The sequence below is a fragment of the Myxine glutinosa genome, chromosome 3, assembly GCF_964187855.1.
Source record: "Myxine glutinosa chromosome 3, kmMyxGlut1.1, whole genome shotgun sequence".
Taxonomy (NCBI): domain Eukaryota; kingdom Metazoa; phylum Chordata; class Myxini; order Myxiniformes; family Myxinidae; genus Myxine; species Myxine glutinosa.
This window is the reverse complement of record NC_136263.1, coordinates 22,866,486-22,889,232: the sequence shown is the minus strand read 5'-3', so window position 1 is coordinate 22,889,232 and position 22,747 is coordinate 22,866,486. Positions and strand designations below refer to the sequence as shown.

Genomic DNA, 22,747 nt, shown 5'->3' with positions numbered 1-22,747 from the left:
ATTTCCAGATAACAAACTGTCCCTGTGCTGTTTGTCAAATGTACCTCCTTTTGTCCTTCTTGAGGTGCGTGCGGCATTGATGGCTGAGGCACGAGACGAGGTACGGCGTACCTTTGAACTGGAGCGGGTGAAGCTGCAGCAAGAAGTGGATCAACTGCGGGTGGGAAAACGCAAATCAGAGGAGGCACTTGCAGCGGCTCTACAGGCCGAAAAAATCAAGGCGGCCGAGCTGCGCTCATCGCAGCAGTTGCACCGTGACGAGGTTGCACGGGTGCGGCGAGAGTGCGATCGTGAGATACGTCGGCTGGTAGGGGTGGGTCAGGGCCTTTGGGTGGGTGAAGGTGGTGGAAGACCACTTGATTAAATAACTGTAATACATTTTTCTATGGATTTCCTATGGATTTAAGAGTATCACACTAACCATAGTGAAATCAATTACAATGGCAAACCTGTTCAACATTCCTTTCATTGAGAACTCCTCCAATTTTAAGAATTTTGCGTTTCATAAAAAATTTTTAGATCACTTATTCTTCTTCTCTTCCCTTTAAAGTGGGTGAGGTCCAATAGTACCAAACTGCTGCCCTGCCTTGACCATAATGCTCCTCCACTTCGCTCTGTTCTCAGCCAACCCTCTCCACTCTGCAACCTCCCTCACCTTACCGATACCCTTCTTCACACAATATTCCCATCTCAACCACAGTCTACCTCTTTTCCCTCCTACTTTGTTCCCTCACCCTATCCAATCTCTTTGCCATTCTCTCCTCTCCCATCTGCACCAAATGTCCAGCCCATCTCAGCCGGCATTTCATCAATCTCCCCGTCAAGCTCGTCTGCACACAAATCTCCTCCCTCAGTTCATCCATTTCCCTTCTATCCACCCTCTTCACTCCCACAATTCTCCTAACTCAGTTGTTCTCGCAAACCTGCAACCTCTGTTTTCTCTCTGTCAGTGCCACTGTTTCCAGACCGTAAAGGTAGGCTGGCATTACGCACAACATCAGAACCTTTCCTTTCAATTTCCTTGACATCTTTCTGTCTGCCATTACACCCTCCACCATCCTCGGCACCTTTGCCTCCAACTCATCATCTCCGGTCACTGTTCCCCCCTTATACTCAAACCTATTTCCTTGTCTGATCTCCTTCCCCTCCATCCTGATATTCATTTATTTCCTCTTTATTCTTACGACACTGTCTTCAACTTCTCCGAAGGCCTGTGAGACTGTCTTCAACCTCTCCGACATTCAAGGACCAACCAAAACTCTTCCCTTCGTTCCCTTGTACATCCCTTTCACCAACCTAACCTCTTCTTCTGACACTCCCATCCATCTCAGTGTCACAATCACCATCTCTCTCATGACAGTCTCATAGGCCTTCTCCAGATCCACAAACCCCCATGCCCTTTCACCTTGCACCTCCAACCTCTTCTCCACCAGCTGTCTCAGCATGAACATCCCATCTGTCATTCCCCTACCCTTTCTAAACCCCTGCTGCTCTTCTCCAAACTTTCTCCAGATTCTTCCTTATCCTCCCATCCAGAACCCTCTCCACACTTCATTACATGACTAAAGAGCGTATTGTTCCTGTACTTTCCCGGATCTTGAATATCCTCTTGCCTCTTTCACATCGGCACAATTAACAATGTTCTCAAATCCTATGGAATCAAACCATCTCTCATACATTCATTCAACAACCTCTTCGTCCAACTGACTCCGACTTCTCCCACTGCAATTATCATCTTGGTGCACACCTCTGCCTGGGCATCTTCCCTTCTTCATCCTCTTCAATGCCGTCCTTGCTTCCTCTTCCGTGATCTCCACCAACTCCACTTTCCATCCACATAACTCAATAGCTTCTGCTCGCCGTTGCTTCCTTCCCAGTTCAACATCTATTTGAGATATCCTTCCCACACCTTCAATACTTCCCCCTTGACTGCCACTAGCCTCCCTCCTCCATCCATAATCATCACCCCCCCCCCTCTCCCCTCATGTCCTTGCTATCCCAATCCCTGTCACGAGCCAATTTATCGATCATCCTCCTCCCACCAGCCTCTTCCAACTTGTTGTACACCTCAACCTCCATATCATTCCTCACCTTATCCACAGCCCTCGTTGCTGTTTTTTTATTTTGCCCCTACAGTTGCAGCAACCTTGCATCCGGCTGCCTCCCTCTATCCTTGATTTTCTCTATCCTCTTCCAAACCTCCTCCTTTTCACCAACTCCCTTCACTACTTCCTCCGTCCACCATACGTGGGTTTCTATCCCTCGACGATGCACCCTTTCCTGATGTCCTTCCACACAAAACTTCTGCAATTTCCCAAAATACCTCTCAATACTTCTTCCACTCCTTCTCCAAACCTTCTGCTTCTTCGTTAAGTTTCTCATACCTGACCCTCATCCTCTCCTTTTACTCTACAGCGACGTTGCTCCTATACTTCCCCCCACCTAATAACCTTACGACCCCTGCTCTTAACCTCCACTGTCCATTCCTATAGGTAATCTTGTAGCTTTCCCACTTTTCAAAGAATGAACCAGCTATGGCCATCCCTTTCCTCGCCAACAGCTCCACGAGCTCTTGACCCTCTATTCCTCATTCCCAAAACAAATTTACCAACACATTCCTCTCTAACCCGATCAACTACTCCCACAATGCATGGTAAAGTCCCCCGCGATTCACAGCATCACCTCCAACTCAACCATTCACATCATCCTCTCCAGTGCATCCCTGAATTCCTGCTTCTCCATATTAGACCTTCCCATTTGTGGCCCATATACCGACATAATACACGCCATTTGCCTCTGTATCACCACCCATGCTATAACTATTCCTTCCTCCCATATTTTCACTCTGACCACCTGCTTGCTGATATTTTCCGATAGTATTAATTCCACAACATTCGTCCTTCCATCCCCACCCGCATGCAACAGCAACTACCCTCCGACCAACCTCCTGCCCTGTCTCCTTTCCATCTGGTCTGTCCATCACTACTGTATAAAATTTATGGATAAGATGAATCATAAGAAAAAGGATTAATACTAAGGTCTTCAATATTGTCCCATTTCGATAGTTCTGTATTATTCAAGTATTGTTACAAAAACGTTAATTATTTTCTTACTTTTCATTATTTGTTTGCTGTGTTTGACAGAAATCAATGTTTGATACTTTTTTGTGAGTACAAAGTTGGGGGTTGTGGAAGAGGTAGAACACAGAATGGATCAGGATGCAACAGACCATCAGGCTGACCTCAGGGCCGTCGCGTGGCAGCTTTGGGCCGACCCCTGGTCCCACTCCATACCGAGTGGGCCCGGGTCCCTCCACTCAACCCCCCCTCGTCCCCGCAATCCAACCCCTTCCCTGCAGCAACGCCGTGATTCTTTCGGCTTCCACCGATGGATCGTGCGGCAGCACCCAGACGGCCACCTGAAGGGAGATCCCACTGTGCTGGTGGAGGGAGCGTCAGGATTGACACACGCGTGTGAACTCCGTGAGCCGACTTCCACTTGCTCCGAAGATGGCCCAGCGACCTCTCCACATGGTTGGCCACAGTCCGCAGGGAGACCCTTCCAACTTCAAGCTGTATCCACCCCTGAAACAAAAGGAGCAGCAGAGAGAGAGGGGGGAAACCAACAGCAGGGCTGAGGAACAAAATATACGGAGGCAGCAAACAAGGGATGCAGGTAAGAATGAAGGCTAGGGGAGGACATACAGGGGAGGCAAGATGGAAATAGAGGCAAACTCTCAGGACGGGTAAATTAGAAATTTGTAAGAAGGAGGACTTGTGGTGGGGAGGGGGAGGAGAGAGGGGTGTTGGCAGGGGTATAAAATATCATAGTTTTGGATGGGGAGTTGGGAGGGTGATCTGAGATGGTGCTCAACAGTTGTCTTGAAGACCAGGAGGGAAGATTGAGATTGAAGAGATTGTGGAAATGGTTCCACAGGCAGGCATAAGAGTGAATGAGTGGAGGTGAGGCAGTGATTCTGGGTTTTGAGAGTTTCACCAGAAAAGTGTTTTGGGTGGACCGCATGCACCTTGCAGAAACTTTGGAGGGAGGGGTGGGAGGGGAGAGGAACATCGAAAAGGTAGAGGATGCAAACCAGAAAGGAGCCCTGCCTCTTTGAATGATGAGGGATGTTACGGTTGAGGGTAGAATCATCAGCATCAGCTAATACGTTGTTGTTTTATTTGTGTTTTTGGTTGTTATGTACCCCGTATTTTGGATTGGGCTGGCAGAATAGCCTAAAGGTATGAAGTTGGTCATTGTGGTGAGTCTGTGAGAGTGTGAGAATAAGGGTGAAAGATCTGTACGATTCCTTCAACTTACCGAGAGACTGAATCATTGACCATTGAGATAATTGGCTGGGAACTGTCCATCATCGAGGTTTGGGCCCTTCGATCCCAGAATCTTTCCAAACATGGGTTCACAATCTTAATTGCAGCACAGCCAAAGGTTATCAATTCAAGGTGAGGGATGGAGATGGAGATAGAGATATTGGGATTACGGTGGAGATAGGTGGATGCTGGGAGATGGACGTTGGGCAAAGGATGTGAACGTAGGGTGAGGGAGATGGACACAGGGCGAGGGAGATGGATGCAGAGTGCGGGATATGGCTGCAGGGCGAAAGAGATGGACGTGGGGGAGGGAGCTGGAGCTGGAATTTGGGGGAGGGAGCTGGAGATGGAGTTTGGGAGAGGGAGGTGGAGATGGAGGTAGGGAGAGGGAGGTGGAGATGGAGGTAGGGAGAGGGAGGTGGAGATGAAGGTAGGGAGAGGAAAATGGAGGTATAGTGATGGAGATGGTCATCAGAAGCTGAGGATGGTGGTTGAGTTCAGGAGATGGACGTTGAGCTCAGATGGAGATTCAGGTCAGGAGAGGGAAATTGAGGTAAGAAGAGGAAAATTGAGGTAAGAAGAGGGAGATTGAGGTAAGAAGAGGGAGGTTGAGGTAAGAAGAGAGAGATTGAGGTAGGAAGAGGGAGATTAAGGCAGGAAGTGGGAGATTGAGGTAGGACAAGGGAGATTGAAGGTGGGATAGGTAGAGTAAGGTGGTGGTCAGGAGATGGGGAGGAAGGGAGAAATGGCTATCACAGTCTTTGTGCTGCCCACTTATGAGCCGCTTCCGCTACAGTCCTGGTGAAGTACATCCTAGTGCTAACAACAGAAACTTTAGCAGAATTGTGTCCTTTCACTACATTGCCACCACCATTTGCTCCAAAACCTAAGTTGGAGCTGTGTCTTATAGCCATGTTTGTAGGTATAGACATCTTCACTGAGGTTGCCAATATTTTAGGGGGGAAACTCCATCTCTCATGAGCTATTAAAAACTCCAGCTTTCTTGAAACATGCTGCCACTTCCGTCGTCCTGCCCTATTTAAGTATCGGTAAGGTTGGCAGAGGTTTTATTGCCCCGTGCACATGAAGTGAAGAACAGGGTTAAGGAATTGATACACTTTGTCTGTTGGTCTCTGTCTGCAGACGTCAGTCTATGTTCGAGGAACAACTGAATTTCAATTGAATGTTATATTTCAAACACGAATTGGAACATGTATCAGAAAACAATCCTGGAGTTTTGCAGAATGTTGGCTTTGAATTTGGCCCAATTGCGCATGTGCAGGGAAGAAGACCACTCCTTTTGCATCTTCAGACAGTGTAGCCCGGAGGGCAATGCCATCTGGAACAGGGGTTTTCTGTCCGTATGTATGTAGGTATGTCCCTTCCGCCAGCACGAAATTTTCACGATGGAATTTTTTGGAATTCTTTTCATGATAATTATGACGTCATTGGTCATGTGGTACAGGCATGGAAAATAACAAAAAAAAATTGCACCTCGATATTTTTGAAAAGCGCTCCATGGACAAAAATTGAAGGGTGGCTCATTGGAAAGTACTCATATTGGAGAATAACATATGTTAATGATGATGTCATAGGTGCATTATTTATGACGTCATAAATCGACAAGTAGAATGCTTGATCGGATAAAGAAATTGAAATTTATTGAGCGTGATTGAGGGATAAATTTGTTGAGAAAAAATGATGACGTCATTAATCATGTGGTTCAGCAGCCATATTTTTTACTGTGTAGCCCATACGGCAATGATTTGTCCGTCCGGTGTATGTACACTACCGGTCAAAAGTTTTAGAACACCTCAATTTTTCCAATTTTATGGAAATTTACGCAGTTTAATGTCTCAATGTGCTCTGAAATTAAGCACAGAACAAATAAACAAATGGAGATAAAAAAGAAATCATGGAATCATTTTGTTTAACAAAGCTTAATTTAAATTTTTGACTCAGCAAAGTAGCCACCTTTTGCAGATATAACCGCCGAACACACTCGTGGCATTCTTTCTACAATGGAAATCAAATATTGTTCGGGAAGTTCTTCCCAATACTGTTGCAGAAGTTCCCACAAATGTGTTGCACTTGTAGGTTGCTTTGCTTTCACCCTTCTGTCCAGTTCATCCCAAACCAGCTCGATGGGGATTAAGTCTGGAGACTGTGCTGGCCATTCCATGATTTGAAGCCTACCGCCTTGTTCTTTTCTTCGAAGGTAGCTTTGACATAGCCTGGAGGTGTGTTTAGGGTCATTATTTTGCTGTAGGATGAACCCCTGACCAACTAGGCGTATACCAGAGGGCATTGCATGGCGTTGCAAAATGCTGTGGTAGCCCTTTTGGTTCAGGGTGCCAGTCACTCTGTGCAAGTCGCCGACTCTGGATCCAGCAAAAGAGCCCCAGACCATCATGCTTCCTCCTCCATGTTTGACAGTTGGTGTCACACACTGAGGAACCATCCTTTCCCTACTCGACGGCGTACAAAAACCCTGCGTGATGAACCAAAGATTTCAAATTTTGATTCATCGGTCTCATAAGACCTTCTTCCAGTTTTCATTAGTCCACTGGCGGTGCTTCATGGCCCAGGCAAGCCTCTTTTTCTTATTTTGCCATCTTAGCAATGGCTTTCTTACTGCCACTCGACCTGTCAAACCTGCAGCTCGAAGTCTTCTCTTCACAGTTGAAACTGAGACTTGCTTACTTCGACCAGTGTTAAGCTGTGCTTGAAGCTCTTGTCCTGTGGGCCGCCTATCACGCAAGCTGTTGACTCTCAGAAACTTGTTTTCTGATTCTGTTGTGGCTTTGGGTCTGCCAGACCTCTTCCTGTCAGAGTTTCCTCCAGTTTCCAATGTACTACTTCCTGCAGTGCAATATTGTCCAAATAATGCTTCAGAGGGTGTAATAACGGTCTGTTCCAATACTGCTTTTATACAGACTGGGGGTTTGTAATCAAGTAATCAGCAGAGGTTGGGACACCTGTAGGAATTGTTTGCATCAACTTTCTGTGCTTAATTTACTTACATTGCTGCAGCACAGCTGTAAGTTGTCAACCTATTACTTGTTCCCTGAAGAAGGCCTTTTTTTTTATAATATAACTCTGCAATTTACATTATTTTCCCGTTTTTGCTAACCCCCTTTTTTTTTTTTACCTCGAGCAGTTTACTGCTTACCTTTCTACCATTTCAGGTTATTCACTGGACATTAAACTGCGTAAATTTCAATAAAAACTGGAAAAATTGAGGTGTTCTAAAACTTTTGACCGGTAGTGTATATCCCTCACAAATGCCCACCAATCAGAGCTGAGGATCTGGTCACAGCAGATCACTCAGCAGATCCAAGCTTTGCTATGCCATTGTTAGACTATCGGTCTTGTTTTACTCTGTCCCCTGCCTGGCATTCATACAAATTGAAAATCATTCCAAACAGAAAACTTAGTGTTTTAGCAATGTCATAAATGACCCAAACAACTGGCATGAAGAGGTAATGCAACATGTTAAGTAAGAGCAAGGTGGTGTAAAAGACGCTGCGTCAATGTCAGTAAACTTCTGAAATAAGAAAGAAATTCATCCAACCTTTAAATTTTTTAATTAATTTCCATTGAATTGTATGTATACTTGAACACTGCAGAACACAAATCATCTTTTTGTCACTTTGAAAAACCTTCTGTTTAGCAATACTTGGACAAAATATTACTGCATTTTACATCATCTCGACAAATCAAATTTACCGCTCGCAGACCCCGCCCATGTCCCTGTTTTTCAAGGCTGTGTTGGCCCAGGGTAAGGTGCTCTATGTAATCTCTACTTGGTAATGCTGGAGTTATTGGTGTGCAACAGCTTCAGTTTGCGTCAGATGGTATCAATGTTTCCTGCTCTCTCTTTCTATGGAGTTTTTTTGTTTGTTTGGTTAAGTCTAAGGGATCCAGATGCCCACAAGCTCCGGGAAATAAAGGATTTGTCGATAAATAATAAATAAATAAATAAAGGGTGAGAACACAATTAATATACCAGGCCAAAGCAGATGAAGTACTTTGTGTCAGACTGTAAATAATTACTCCCACCGTTGATTTTATCAGCTTCTCTCCAACTCCAACTCCCTCCATTGATCTCTTATTCTTGACAACTCCTCTTTCTTTGAACCCTAATTGTTATTTAGCCTCCAGGTGATCTAAAACGTAGTCCTTGGCATTCACACCTGTTCTTTGAAAGCTAAAACTTGAATTAAGGTCTGCTATTGATACAATCGATGCACAATGCGCAGTGATGTGTGATGTCATGTGATCAATTGCTTTGATGGAAAATGAAAAAAAAAATTTTTTAAATGGATCAAAACGGAATTTTGCTAATAAGGAAAATGAAATTTTTTGGGAATCATCTCTTAAAGAAAATTCTTGCCAGGATTAGTGTCAAGCATCAATCTGCCTGATGACCACCAGAAAGTATGAAATGTCCTGCAAAATGTCTGAGTTATTCCATTCCATTAGACGAGCAGTTAAGGCAGCTACAATTCCAGACCAGAAGGTCAAGGTGGCCCTTTACCAGATAATCTTGATCCATTGGCTTTGCCACGTGTCCAGTTGTCTCACATTGAATATTATCGGTGAATGCATTGTGTGGAACCCAATTTTCTGTGGAAAGTTTTTCTCATTTTCTATTGCTCCAAGGCTTCCGTCACGTGATTCCTTCCTCTTCTTCTCATCTGAGCAGTTCGATGAGCTGCAAGGAAAGGAACGAGCTGTAGGGGAGCTGGAGAAAGAACTCGGACTTGAGGAGATTCGGAGACTTGCGGGGGCATGCGGAAGCCCAGTGTCACCCGTGGCAGGGGGACGCCGCAGTGATACTGGCAGGGGCAGACGTACTGGGTGCCAGGCAGCTGGAGAACCCCACGAAATGCCCAAAGGCAGCCCAGTAAGCCCTGGTAGATGAGTAGATTTTAATTTTAATTTTAATTTTCTTCCATCCTCCCTGGAGTGAAGGCTTGCATGTGCGGCTGTGCCAGGGAACAGGATGGCAGAAAATTTGAGGGAAACTTGGGCAGCAGTGAACTCTTTCCATGTCGATTGCATGAAGTGTTTGTCCTGCATGGCTTTGTCATGTATATGGTGATAAATCAAAAGATTAATTGATTATTACTTGCAAAATTTAAGATTTTTCAAGTATATTGGTCGGTTGCGCTTGTTATTCTGTCCGTCTGTTTGTCATCGGCCTACAGGTCACAATTCAAAACCGATCGTCTTGAAACTTCAACAAGTTGTAGAGGTCGTCACAATTGAGAAGCCTATTGATTTTGAGGTCAAAGGTCATCCGGAGGTCAAATTTCTTAAATCGCCATTTTTAATCCGATTGACTTGATAATTGAACAGCATTTGTACATTGAGTCACTGAATTGGAAAACCAACTATTTTTGAGGTCAAAAGGTCTAACGTCAACTCAAGGTCAAACTTCCAAAATCATCAATTTTCATCTGAAAAACCTTCAATTTTCATCCGATTGACTTGGAAATTGAACAGCATTTGCACATTGAGTCAAATTGGGAAACCAACTATTTTTTGAGGTCAAAAGGTAAAAGGTCAAGGCCAAACTTCCAATATCATTAATTTTCATCTGAAAAACCATCAATTTTCATCCGATTGACTTGGAAATTGAACAGCATTTGCACATTGAGTCAAATTGGGAAACCAACTATTTTTTGAGGTCAAAAGGTCAAGGCCAAACTTCCAATATCATTAATTTTCATCTGAAAAACCATCAATTTTCATCCGATTGACTTGGAAATTGAACAGCATTTGCACATTGAGTCAAATTGGGAAACCAACTATTTTTTGAGGTCAAAAGGTAAAAGGTCAAGGCCAAACTTCCAATATCATTAATTTTCATCTGAAAAACCATCAATTTTCATCCGATTGACTTGAAAATTTAACAGCATTTGCATAGTGCCTCATTGAATTGGGAATCTAACTATTTTTTGGTCAAAAGGTCAGAGGTCAACTCTAGGTCAAACTTCTAAAATCATGAATTTTCATCTAAAAATCATCACTTTTCATCTTATTGACCCGAGCTTTTATCAAGATCGTAAATTTTGATCTTGATGAAATGAACAATTTGCTCAGCCTCGCCCTCAGACAATGATGCTACCCTGCAGCCTTGTGCTGCATACAAACGAAGAATGGTGATAGGTGAAGTGAACAACAACCAGAAGGTGGCACTAAACGTCAACATGAATAGAAATGGTCCTGCAGTTTCCAGCCACAGAACCGTGTTAACATCGTGCCATAACCTGATGGAACAGAAACAATGTGATTAGTGGTGACGAGGCACTCCATGGTTGTTAGTGTCATCTGAATATGAATTATCAGTGTACAGATGACTTATCCAATCAGAACCCAAAATAACTCTTATGTGTGCCATAAAGCCTTTTATTACTTGATGACTTATAAAACCCACCTCCACGAGAAGTGACGGAATGCCATAATGTTTAGAAGGAGGGAATCCTTCCTCCCCCCCCCCCTCCCCCCCCCCCCCCAGCCCATCCCGAACCCTTGAACTCAAATGAATTCTTTTTTTTACTGCCTAAAACATTTTTTTTGTGCACACCCTAATATTACAACTACCAGTTTTCAAATAATTCCATCCAGCAGTTAAAAACACACACACACACACACATACATACACACACACACACACACACACACACCACACACACACATACACACACACACACACACACACATATATATATATATATGCACACATGCACATGCACACACACACACACACACACACACACACACACAAGTACACATAGAAATACACACATACAGATACACACACATATACACATATATACATATACATACACATGCACATGCACACATACACATACACATATACACGCACATACACACACAGACACACACACACACACACACACACACACACCACACACACACACACACACACACACACACATACACACACACACACACATATATGCACACACACACACACAAACACACACAAATGCACACGCACACACACACACACACACACCGAGAAAATGATTTTTCTAAATGCAGACACGCACGCACGTACGTACGTACCCGAATGCTTACTCCTGCCTTTCGCTTCACGAGCGCAGGGTGACAAACAATCAAATATACAAACTAGATGGTATTCATAGAATACTTACCCTGCGCAGTCAACTTGGTGCGAGCCAACTCTTCTATTTTTGAACGTTTCTTTTTTTTTGATCCAATATGGCTGCCAGACTGCGTGAGCGATGACATCATAAATTTATATTCTCTAAATAATTGTTGCATAGATCATGCTCAATAAATTTCAAACTGATCAGACTAAGCGTTGTCCCTGTCGAATTATGACGTCATAATTATGGCACCAATGACGTCATCATTAACAACACCTTTTCCCCATATGGAGTTATTTACAATGAGCCACGTTTCAATTTTTGAAATGCTGACACAGCACACACTTTACTTTGCTGAAATGCAGACACAAATGTTATATTTTCATCAAAAATCGTCGGAATTTCGCCAAATCTGTTTTGGTCGTGTGTTAATATACCTCAGCGATTGACAAATCTGAAATCAGAATTTTATTTGAGGTCAAAATGACCCCGTGAGGTCACTCCATACTATGCCTGCTCGTCATGTGCAGTGTGATAATTAATTCCATGCCCACTCTAGAAGACTTCTTCTTCATGCAATAACAAATTCTAGCTTCCAGACCGTACATCCAATCATTTTGAGATTTCGCACACTTGTTACACTTCATTGCCTCTACTATAATGTAAAGTTTCACGTCGATCAATTAAGCGGTGCAAGAGTTATAAATTTTTAAATATTTTCGTTTAATTATTTATATCTGCCAAACCACGTCACCTATCGGAAATTCCAAAAGGTCATTTTAGTAGACTTATGTTGAACACATATGCGAGGTTTCCCCTCGATAGGATCAAAAATGAGGGAGGAGCTAGGTTTTAAAAGTTTATGCTTAAAAACGTCATAACTCCAAAACCATGTGATGCATGACGTCATTCTCACTGACTTTTTTTATTCGTCATGGGTATGCGATTCTGCCTGCAAAGTTGGCCTCAATATGTTCAGTCATTTAGGAGAAAATTGGATTTCAGTGGTTTTTCACCCAAAACAATATGGCGTCCGAACCACGTGACCTACGACGTCATTATAATTTTATTTATGCATCAATTTGTACCGAGAATATGCTCAATAAATTTCATCCTGATCGGATAAAGTTTTTTACTTGTCGAATTATGATGTCATAACGGCGGCACCTATGACGTCATCATTCACATATGTTATTCCGCATGGAGAGTTCTTTGCAATGATACCTGTCTCAATTATTTCTGTGCAGCGGTTTTTGAAATATAGAGGTGCAAAGTTTTTTGTTTTTTTCAAAGATGGCGCCCATACCACGTGACCTGTGACGTCATAATATTCACAAAAATATTCTACAGGAGCAATCCCTCCTATGCTGAAAATTTCATGTCAATCGGACCAACGGTTGCCGAGAAAATGAATTTTTAAAATGTAGACACGCATGTACGTACGTACGACGTACGGACGGACCCGAATGTTTCACCCTGCCTTTCGCTTCGCGAGTGCAGGGTAACAACAAAGATGTCGTGCTTAGCACGATAGTTGCGAAATCCATAAAACAAATTGAATTCAGTGACCTGATGTGAAAATCCTTTTCAAATTGCAAGTCAATTGGATGAAAATTGAGGATTTTCGAAATCTGACATTGTTGTTCACCTTTGGCCTATGTTGACCCTTGACCTCAAAATCAATAGGCTTCTCCCTTTTGACCAACTTTACCATTCGGTGAAGTTTCGTAAAGATCGGTTTGAAATTGTGACCTGTAGGTGATTGATTGACAGACAAACAAACAGACAGACAGACAGACAGACAGACAGACAAACAAACAGACGGCATCACTTCACTGCAATATGCATATGGTGAGACATAATGTAGTTTTTGTCTTCACCTTGCCTTTGGCACTGGGCGTGGTTAGACGTGTGTGTGTGTGTGGGCAAACTTATCTTAAGGTCTCGCTTTCAATAAGGAAGTAATTTTATTTAAATATAAGCCACTAACCAATATTCTTCTGATTAACCACAAGTATTTTTGTGGAACTATGCACATTAAGGAGGGTAGTTTTTTAAAAATAAAATGCTTGTGCTTTCATACGATCACTATTATTATGATTATTTAAATAAGAGATGTAAGAAATAGATTTTTTAAAATCAAACTACATTCCATATGTTACCCATTTGATTTCAGATTAAATGTATTAACCGACCTTTCTGTTTGCCAGTGCTTTAATTGTGATCACCTTGATTTTGTAAATGCTCATTCTGTACAGCAAAGTGTCACTTTCTCTTTGACTTGCATTCACTGCACATGTCTTACCTGGCAAACTTGCACCTGCATGAATCTGCTGCATGGCTAAGTATGCACCTACCTTTAGTTGTGCAGTTTCTTTATGTATTTGTTTTAAAATAGCCCACTTTGTATCATAAAGCCTGGCAAAACGCATGCATCCTGATTATGTGATTTTTCTTTGTTGGGTATTTGGACAATCAATATACAGTGCTTTCAGAAAGTATTCACACCCCTTGACGTTTTTCACATTTTGTTGTGCTGCAGCCTGAATTTAAAATGGTTTTAATTGAGTTTTTTTTTGTCACTAATCTAATCATACACAATGACCCTCTCAAATACCCCATAATGTCAAAGTGGAATGTTTTTTATAGAATATTTTACAAATTAACTAAAAATGAAAAGCTGAAATGTCCTGAGTCAATAAGTATTCAACCGCTTTGCTATGACACTCCAAATAGAGCTCAGGTTCATCGAACATCCTTTGGTCATCCTTGAGATGTCCCTACAACCTGATTGGAGTTCCCATGTGGCCTATTCAATTAATTGGACATGATTAATAAAGAAACACACCTTTCTATACAAGGTCCCACAGTTGACAGTGCATGTCTGAGCAGAAACTCTACTATGAAGTCTAAGGAACTGCCCATAGAACTCGGAGATAGAATTATGAGGAGGTTTTGATCTGGGGAAGGGTGTAAAAAAAAATTATAGAGTGTTGAAAGTTCTCAAGAGCATAGTGAGCTCCATCATTAGGAAATCGAAAGAATATGGAACAACTCAGACTCTTCCTAGAGCTGGACGTCCGACCAAACTGAGCAACCGGGCAAGACGGACATTGGTCAGGGACGTGAAAAAGAACCCAATGACCACTTTGACATAAGTACAGAGTTCCTTGGCAGAGATGAAAAACCTGCCGGAAAGCCAATAGTCTCTGCAGCACTTCACAAATCTAGGTTTAATGGTAGAGTGGCCAAACGGAAGCCACTCCTGAGCAAAAGGCACATGGCAGCATGCCTGGAGTTTGCAAACAGGTACAGGTTAAACTATGAGAGCATGAGGTAAAATATTCTGTCGTCTGATGAGACGAAAATTTAACTCTTTGGCCTGAATGCAAAGTGCTACATCTGGCAGAAACTGAGCACAGCTCATCACCCATCGACCACCATCCCTACCGTGAAGCAAGGCCGTGGCAGCATTATACTATGGGGATGCATTTCAGCAGTAGGGACTGGGAGACTTGTTTGATAGAGGGAACAATGAATGGAGTCAAATCCAGGTAAATCCTTCAGGAGAAGTTACTTCAGAGTGCAAAAGACCTTAGACCGAGGCGAATATTTATGTTCCAACAGGACAATGAGCCCAACCATACAGCCAAAGCAATGCTGGAATGGCTTCAGAACACAAACATGAAAGTCCTTGATTGGCCGAGCCAAAGCCCAGACTTGAATCCCATTGAGAATCTGTGGAAAGACTTGAGGATTGCTGTTCACCAAAGCTACCCATTCAAGTTGACAGAGCTTGAGCAATTCAGCAAGGAAGAATAGGAGAAACTCCCCAAATCCAGATATGCAAAGCTGATACATACATACCCAAGAAAACTCAAAGCTGTAATCGCTGCCAACGGTGCTTCTATGAAGTATTGACTCAGGGGTTTGAAAACTTGTATGAATTAGATATTTCTGTATTTCATTTTTAATTACTTTGTAAAAATTTCTAAAAATAACATTCCACTTTGACATTATTGGGTATTATGTGCAGATCAATGACAAACAAATCTCAATTTAATCCATTTTAAGTTCATGCTGTAAAACAACAAAATGTGAAAAGAATCAAGGGGCATGAATACTTTCTGAAGGCAATGTATATACACCTCTCATACCTCTTAACTGGAATGGTGACCATGAACTCCTGTGCCATGCCTGCACTTGCTACAAAGGTCCTGGTCAACAAGGGGTGTCTGCCACACATCTCTCTTGTTTAGGTATGCATAGCCAGTTCAAAAAAAACTTTCAGTTGCAGCTGGAATGAAAACTCCAATCCGATCCCATGTACCATACTCTGCGTTACAAGGTGTTGGTTCTGCCAAAGCAGTTTCTTGGCCTGGGGTCATGCTGTGCAGTTTGCCATCCCTCTCCTAGCATGAGTTAGAGCAGGAATTTGGCCATGGCATCGGTGATAGTTCACCAACTCTTCACACACATTGAGTTGATGCCTGCGAGGTACTAGACAACAACCCACAACAACAGGCATTTTACGGCCATTTTCCCTGCAAGAGCAGGGGTTAGCCTTGCGGTCCCCATGACAATCTTCTCCATTTTGCCCTATTTTCTGCATCTCTCCTTGTTAACCCCCTTGCCCGCATTTCTTCTTCGACCATCTTTAGCCAAGTCTTTCTCGGTCTTCCCCGTCCTCTACTTCCTTCTCCATTCATTTCCATCACTCTTCTCAAACAGTCACTTTCATCCTTCCTCAATACATGACCAAACCATCTCAACCTGTTTCTCTTCACAGCATCCATCACAGGCTCTATTCCCATCATCTTTTGCAATTCATCATTTGTCTTCCTCTCTCTCAACGATACTCCACACATCCACCGAACCATTCGCATTTCCACCCTTTCCAGCCTTCGATGCTGCTCTATGTTCATTACCCATGTCTCGCTCCCATAAATCTTAACACTTCTCACACATGCAGCGTACACCTTTCCCTTCAGCTTCAACGACACTCCCCTCCTTGACAGCATGCCACTCAGTTCCCGAAACTTCTTCCATGCACATCTCAATCTAGCAACCGTTGCTGAGTCTGATCCACCTTCTCCATTCAGCATGTCACCTCGGTAACAAAATGTTTTCACACCTTCCAGCTTCATGCCGTCTCCAAGATCCAACTCAACATTTTCTCCATCTGCAGCTCCCTCTGTGCACACCTTACACTTGAATGTAGCTACCACACTGGTTAATGACCCTCTCAAACCACTACATTTTTGATGAACGCACTCAGTGCACATTGTACATTGAATGGAATTCACTCCGACACCCTTCCTGCACACAGCACACGGCCACTTCCCAGTTCTTTCCACCTCACCACATGCTTTACCACTTGCCATCACCTTCGTTTTTCCGATATTCACCTTCAGTCCTTTTGTCTCCATACATTCCTTCCACTTGTTCATCTTTTCCTTCAGTCCATCCATACTTTCTGCAATCAACCCCAGATCATCTGCATACAACAACTCCCACAGTAAACCCTCCTTTACGTTCCGAGGCAGCACCTCCATCACAGCTACAAATAGTAGTGGACTTAGTACCGACCCCTGATGCACTCCCACTTTCACCTCAAACTCACCACTGTTAGTAAAGGCATTTTATGAGATATTTCACAAATCTGTTAACTAAATTGTTACCAAAAAATTTCTTCACCAATATGTTTGTAAAGGTGTGTAATAACATGTGTTAAAATGTTGAAGTTCAACTCCCGTGGGAAACCCAGAAAAAAAGCTGTTGAATTCGGGTACCGAAAAATTATTTTCGAGAATTTTTATTTTTTTTAATCGGCCCTTAAGTAACTTATGAGGGGTCAAATAAGGGTTTTTCATGATTCTGAGTTGATTGTTAGCATTTATATTTTCACTTTTACATTTACACACAAAGTAGCTTTTATTTCACATACATATATAATACTCAAGAGTTATTTCTCATTCACAATGTCAGAAGTTTCAACAGTCATTGTCTATGTCTTCTTCAGACTCAACAACATCATGACTGCAGTTTCTGCATGTAATGCCATTACAGACTCCACAGGCCGAGATGCACGTGACCCCATTCTTCTTGCAGCTGCATCGCCGGTTTGTTTCCCCAACCTCCATAAAGACCACCTGATCATTACTTGACAATTCACTTTCACTGGCTGGCACTTTGGCTGTCATCACTGATTGATCCTCAAGCGCAGCATCAACCGCAACCTCATCATTGATCTGTTCATCGGTTTCCTCCACAATGGTGTCAAGAGTGTCAGAAGTATCTGGAACATCATCTCCACTCCTACTATTAAGGAAGCAGTATTTGTAGTTTTGTGTCTCTGTGTAAGACTCAGTGTATCCCAGCCGGTGGAACTTGTTGAGCATCCATTTTGACCCAAATCTATGATCAAGTTGTATGGCAAGCCCCATTTGGTGTGGCAATACTCCAGACCGAGGTCGACAGGCCTTAATAAAATTCTGCCCCCAAACGGCAACTCTTTCGTCTGTCTTGACAATCGGTCTCAAGAACATCTGAAGGCTTGCAGGAACAAGTGTCAGCTGACTATCGATGTCAGTCATACTGTGTGTGGTGGGGTATGACTTTGGACCTAAATCAATCAAGGCAATATCATTGGATATGAACTTGAGTGCCGTCTTTATGATCTGAGTCTTCTCATCTCCATGGTCAAGATTAGCATGATGCACTCGCAGAATATTGTCGGTGCCATCTTTGAGACAGAGTACATCTGCCCTTCTTTCCTGTGTTGTGAAATACAAGGTGTCTTTGTATTTCTCTAGAAGTTTTATCTTTAGCCAATGCTTTGAATAAGAAAGGCTCTTCTCTGGTGACTGATCAAACTCCTGCAGCTTTTCATGGACTTGGTCCATGTTCATTACCCCATGCTCTAATTCTGAGTCTAACCATTCGCAGAATTCAATAAAAACTGCCTCTCGCTCCTCATCAATACTCCTCTGTCCTCTCTTCCTTTTTCCTTCCTCATCAGTCTTGGACAAACTGTCACCTCTCGCAAACATAAGTTTGCATCGCAAATGGTACAGTGTTTCTTCTGCTACCAAGTCGTTGATCCCTTCCAGGCGTCCAGTGACTTCAGTGCCCCAGTCATCCCCGCGACTCCGTGCTGTCTTCAGCAAGCTTGCCTTCAGTGTATCTGCAGTCAAATTATCTGGCACGCTGTATTTCTTTCTAGCTTGTGCTGGATTATTTTTGTAGAGCTGGGCTGGTTGGTTGCAAAGAATGCATACATCCTTATACAGGAGGTCAACTGACTGTGATCTTCTAGAACTGCAGCCAGTTGATGAACTGAACTCACAAGTAGTGCGTCTTCTCTTCAACTTTGATGACTCTTTCTCTGCCTTTGATGCTTGAGCTGACTTCTTGGTGGTTGCAACAAAGTTGTTGTACAGATCATTTTTACACTTCTGGTGGTACCTCAGTTTTCCTTCCTTTTGAGCCTCCTTCGTACGTTCCACAACAGTAACATTTTCGACAGTTTCTGCTTGTTTCAATAAAGTTGAGTATCCCTTTGGAGTTGCCTGTATGAGCCTTTCAGCTGGTGTATCCGAGCGTGCACAGATGAAGCAATTGAGCACAGGTGGAGTAACGTCTTCATCCATATTGCTAGACTCCATGTCCTGCAAAGTAGAAAATGAGATATATTTAGAAATTATTTTTCCACAAAGGAGTGTCTGTGGTGAAATATAAATGTTAACAATCAACTCAATCATGAAAAACCCTTATTTGACCCCTCATAAGTTACTTAAGGGCCGATTTAAAAAAATAAAAATTCTCGAAAATAATTTTTCGGTACCCGAATTCAACAGCTTTTTTTCTGGGTTTCCCACAGGAGTTGACCTTCAACATTTTAACACATGTTATTACACACCTTTACAAACATATTGGTGAAGAAATTTTTTGGTAACAATTTAGTTAACAGATTTTCATATGTTTCCCTTACTATGTTCCCGTCCTTCGTCCTTACAGCTGTGCGCGCTCTTTTGTACATTGCCATCACTACTCTGATCAACCAATCCTCCACTCCTAACTTCCTCAATGCCCATGTCACTACTTCACGTGGAACCCTATTGAATGCTTTCTCCAGATCAACAAACCCAAGAAACAACTTCTTCCTCTTCTCCATGTACTTCTCCTGCAACTGCCTCACAATAAAAAGCGCGTCTGTCGTTCCTCTTCCTGGCATAAATCCAAACTGCATTTCGTCATTCTTCACTTTCTTCCTTATCCTCCTCTCCAACACCCTTTCCCATACAATTCCATGCAATTCCATGCTCCAATAACTTTGTCGCTCGATACGAGCCACAGTCCAGAGGGTCACCTTTCCCCTTGTATAGAGGGACGAGGGTACTCAGTTCCCAATCCACTGGAATGCGGCCTTCTTTCACCTGCGAGCTAGTACGTGCGAGGTACTAGGTTGACAGTTTATAGCTGGGCTGAGAGTCAAACCTAGGCTAGACAGCTGTATGACTGTGCATACCTCTAGGCCACTGTTCTAGCCCGTATCAGTTGCTACATTGCTAACTGCAGCATCATTCAGACTTAGTGACTTTAGAAGCATTTTTTGGCAGGATTGTCAACCTAACCACTTGGTAAAGGAGCCAGAAACACATACGTGGATTGGTTCCTCTCCCTAGTAGGTGTGTTGATGATCTTGTCAAAAATGGCTTCCAACGTCATGTATGTTGACTGGTGCGGTTAGCAGTGTTGGTAGTGAGTGGGTTCTGTGTTTTGCACAGACTGCGAATGAGCTGATTTGCCCATTTAATCTTGATACGTATAATATTTGGGGCATCTTCAAGCAAATTATCAGAAATGGCCATTCACATTCCATTTTTCATTTTAGTGTTCACTGTTCACTGCTGCTCATATTAGATGGAATAATCTTCTGTATCAGACCTGATTTTTTCGTGCTTCTCCAGTTGCTTGCATTACAAATTACTGTAAAAACAACAGGGTTTGGCCCTTTTCACCAACATATTGATCTACTCTTTTTTGGCCTCTGGCATTTTCACTCTTTTTACAAGTCAATTGTATTACAAATTGAAAGTTTTTTGTGCTGAAAGTGTTGAAGAAGTGATGCTTCTCCTTTTGCATGTTACTTTATTCTCCATGGAAGTAAATTATTTAAGGTTGAAGATCATTATATAGTTGTGTGCTTCCCTCTCTCTCCCCATCTTGTCTCACGCTCCCTTTATTGTATGTTTTGTAAAAAAAATTATAATCAAGTAATTGGGACAGTTTGGAAAAACTTTTTATCCCATATTTTTTTTCATTGGCACCGTGGTTTATATTATGGGTGCATATTATGTGCATCCATCGGAGCTATCAATTTAGCAATAAGTTGGAAACTCAGGATTGTTTCTTGATTTTTATTTTTTTTGTATTAGTGGCTGTCCCTATTCACGCGTAAAACGGGGTGAATAGGGACAGCCATAAAAATCCTATTTATTCCTATTTAACCCATATATGGGGTTAATGGGGACTATAAGTTGCTTTTTTTTTTTTTTAAACAAGAGAACACTTTCAACCCAAATATCAACAAATCACTATGGTTATCAATTTTCAGCGAAAAAAGTTTCCGAACTTTTTTTCAGTTTGTGTCCCTATTCACCTTGCTGTCCCTATTCCCCCCCATTTTATGGTACCCCAACACCTTTACCAATAGGCCATTTCCTTTCCTTATATATCTGTGCACAGGAATACAAATTCTTGTACATTTTGCACCCAATTAATAATACATCTTTACAATGTATTTTCGATACAAACTCATGGCTCGTTGAAGATGTTTACATGAAACTTGAGTTCTTGTTTTAGTCGATAATAATGTTTCCTGCTGAAGGAAAACCGTTGAACCCAAATATCTGCTGTTTCAGTTGATATCTTACGTTACATTTGTGAATGATGTTGATTACGTACGTAATATATTTTACATTGTCACATGACTGCAATTGGTACAAGATGTTTTCCTGAAACAGGCCAAGCTCGGATGTGGTAGGCCTACAGGTAACATTGCAGAAATGCATTTTTACACACTTTTATTTAACTTCATCTGAACTTTGTTTGTTTGTGCCGTTTCAAATCTTTGAGCCGTTCGTTTTCTAGGTTCCATACATCCTAGAGAGCTGAAATTTGGCCCACTGTCCTCTTTTCTGGTACATTTTCATATATCAAAATTTAATTTCAAAAAAGTTGGTTTAAAACTTTAAAAAAATAAGTGTGTAGCCTGAAAACATGTTTTGTCATTTACTTGTCTTTGTTCGTTTCCAATTTTATTATCGGTATGCAATAAAAAGAGAGTTTGCAAAATGCATATATATATATATATATATATATATATATATATATATATATATATATATATATATATATATATATATATATACAGTATATATATATAGTGCATTCAGAAAGTATTCAGACCCCTTCACTTTTTTCACATTTTGTTATGTTGCAGCCTTATGCTGAAATCGTTTAAATTCATTTTTTCCCTCATCAATCTACACTCAATACCCCAATACAATACTACACCAATCTGGGCTTAATGGCAGAGTGGCCAGACGGAAGCCTCTCCTCAGTGAAAGACACATGAAAGCCCGCTTGGAGTTTGCAAAAAAGCACCTAAAGGACTCTCAGACTGAGAAACAAGATTCTATGGTCTGATGAAACCAATATTGAACTGTTTGGCTTTGGTCTGGCCACTCTGCCACAAAGCCCAGATCGGTGGAGTGTTTTGCAGTGATGGTTGTCCTTCTGGAAGTTTCTCCCATCTCCACACAGGATCTCTGGAGCTCAGCCAGAGTGACCACCGGGGTCTTGGTCACCTCTCTTGCCAAGGCCCTTCTCCCCCGATTGCTCAGTTTGGCTGGGCGGCCAGCTCTAGGAAGAGTCCTGGTTGTTCCAAACTTCTTCCATTTAAGAATTATGGAGGCCACTGTGCTCTTGGGAACCTTCAATGCAGCAGAATTTTTTTTTGTAGGCTTCCCCAAATCTGTGCCTCGACACAATGCTGTCTCTGAGCTCTGCAGGCAGTTCCTTCGACCTCATGGCTTGGTTTTTGCTCTGATATGCATTGTCAGCTGTGAGACCTTATATAGACAGGTGTGTGCCTTTCCAAATTATGTCCAATCAATTGAATTTACCACAGGTGGACTCCAATCAAGGTGTAGAAACATCTCAAAGATGATCAAGAGAAATGGGGGCACCTGAGCTAAATTTCAAGTG

The 22,747-nt window shown here is 42.3% G+C and overlaps 1 protein-coding gene across 1 annotated transcript in view; it reads left to right on the top strand.

Annotated features, from left to right (window-relative positions):
- Window positions 1-22,747, top strand: part of LOC137423760 (janus kinase and microtubule-interacting protein 3-like) — a 225,009-nt gene that overhangs the window by 106,093 nt on the left and 96,169 nt on the right. Inside the window, exons 4-5 of the mRNA XM_068111243.2 lie at window positions 65-307; window positions 9,037-9,237. Of these exons, the coding sequence (XP_067967344.2) occupies window positions 65-307; window positions 9,037-9,237 (444 nt within the window). The remainder of the gene's footprint in view (window positions 1-64; window positions 308-9,036; window positions 9,238-22,747) is intronic.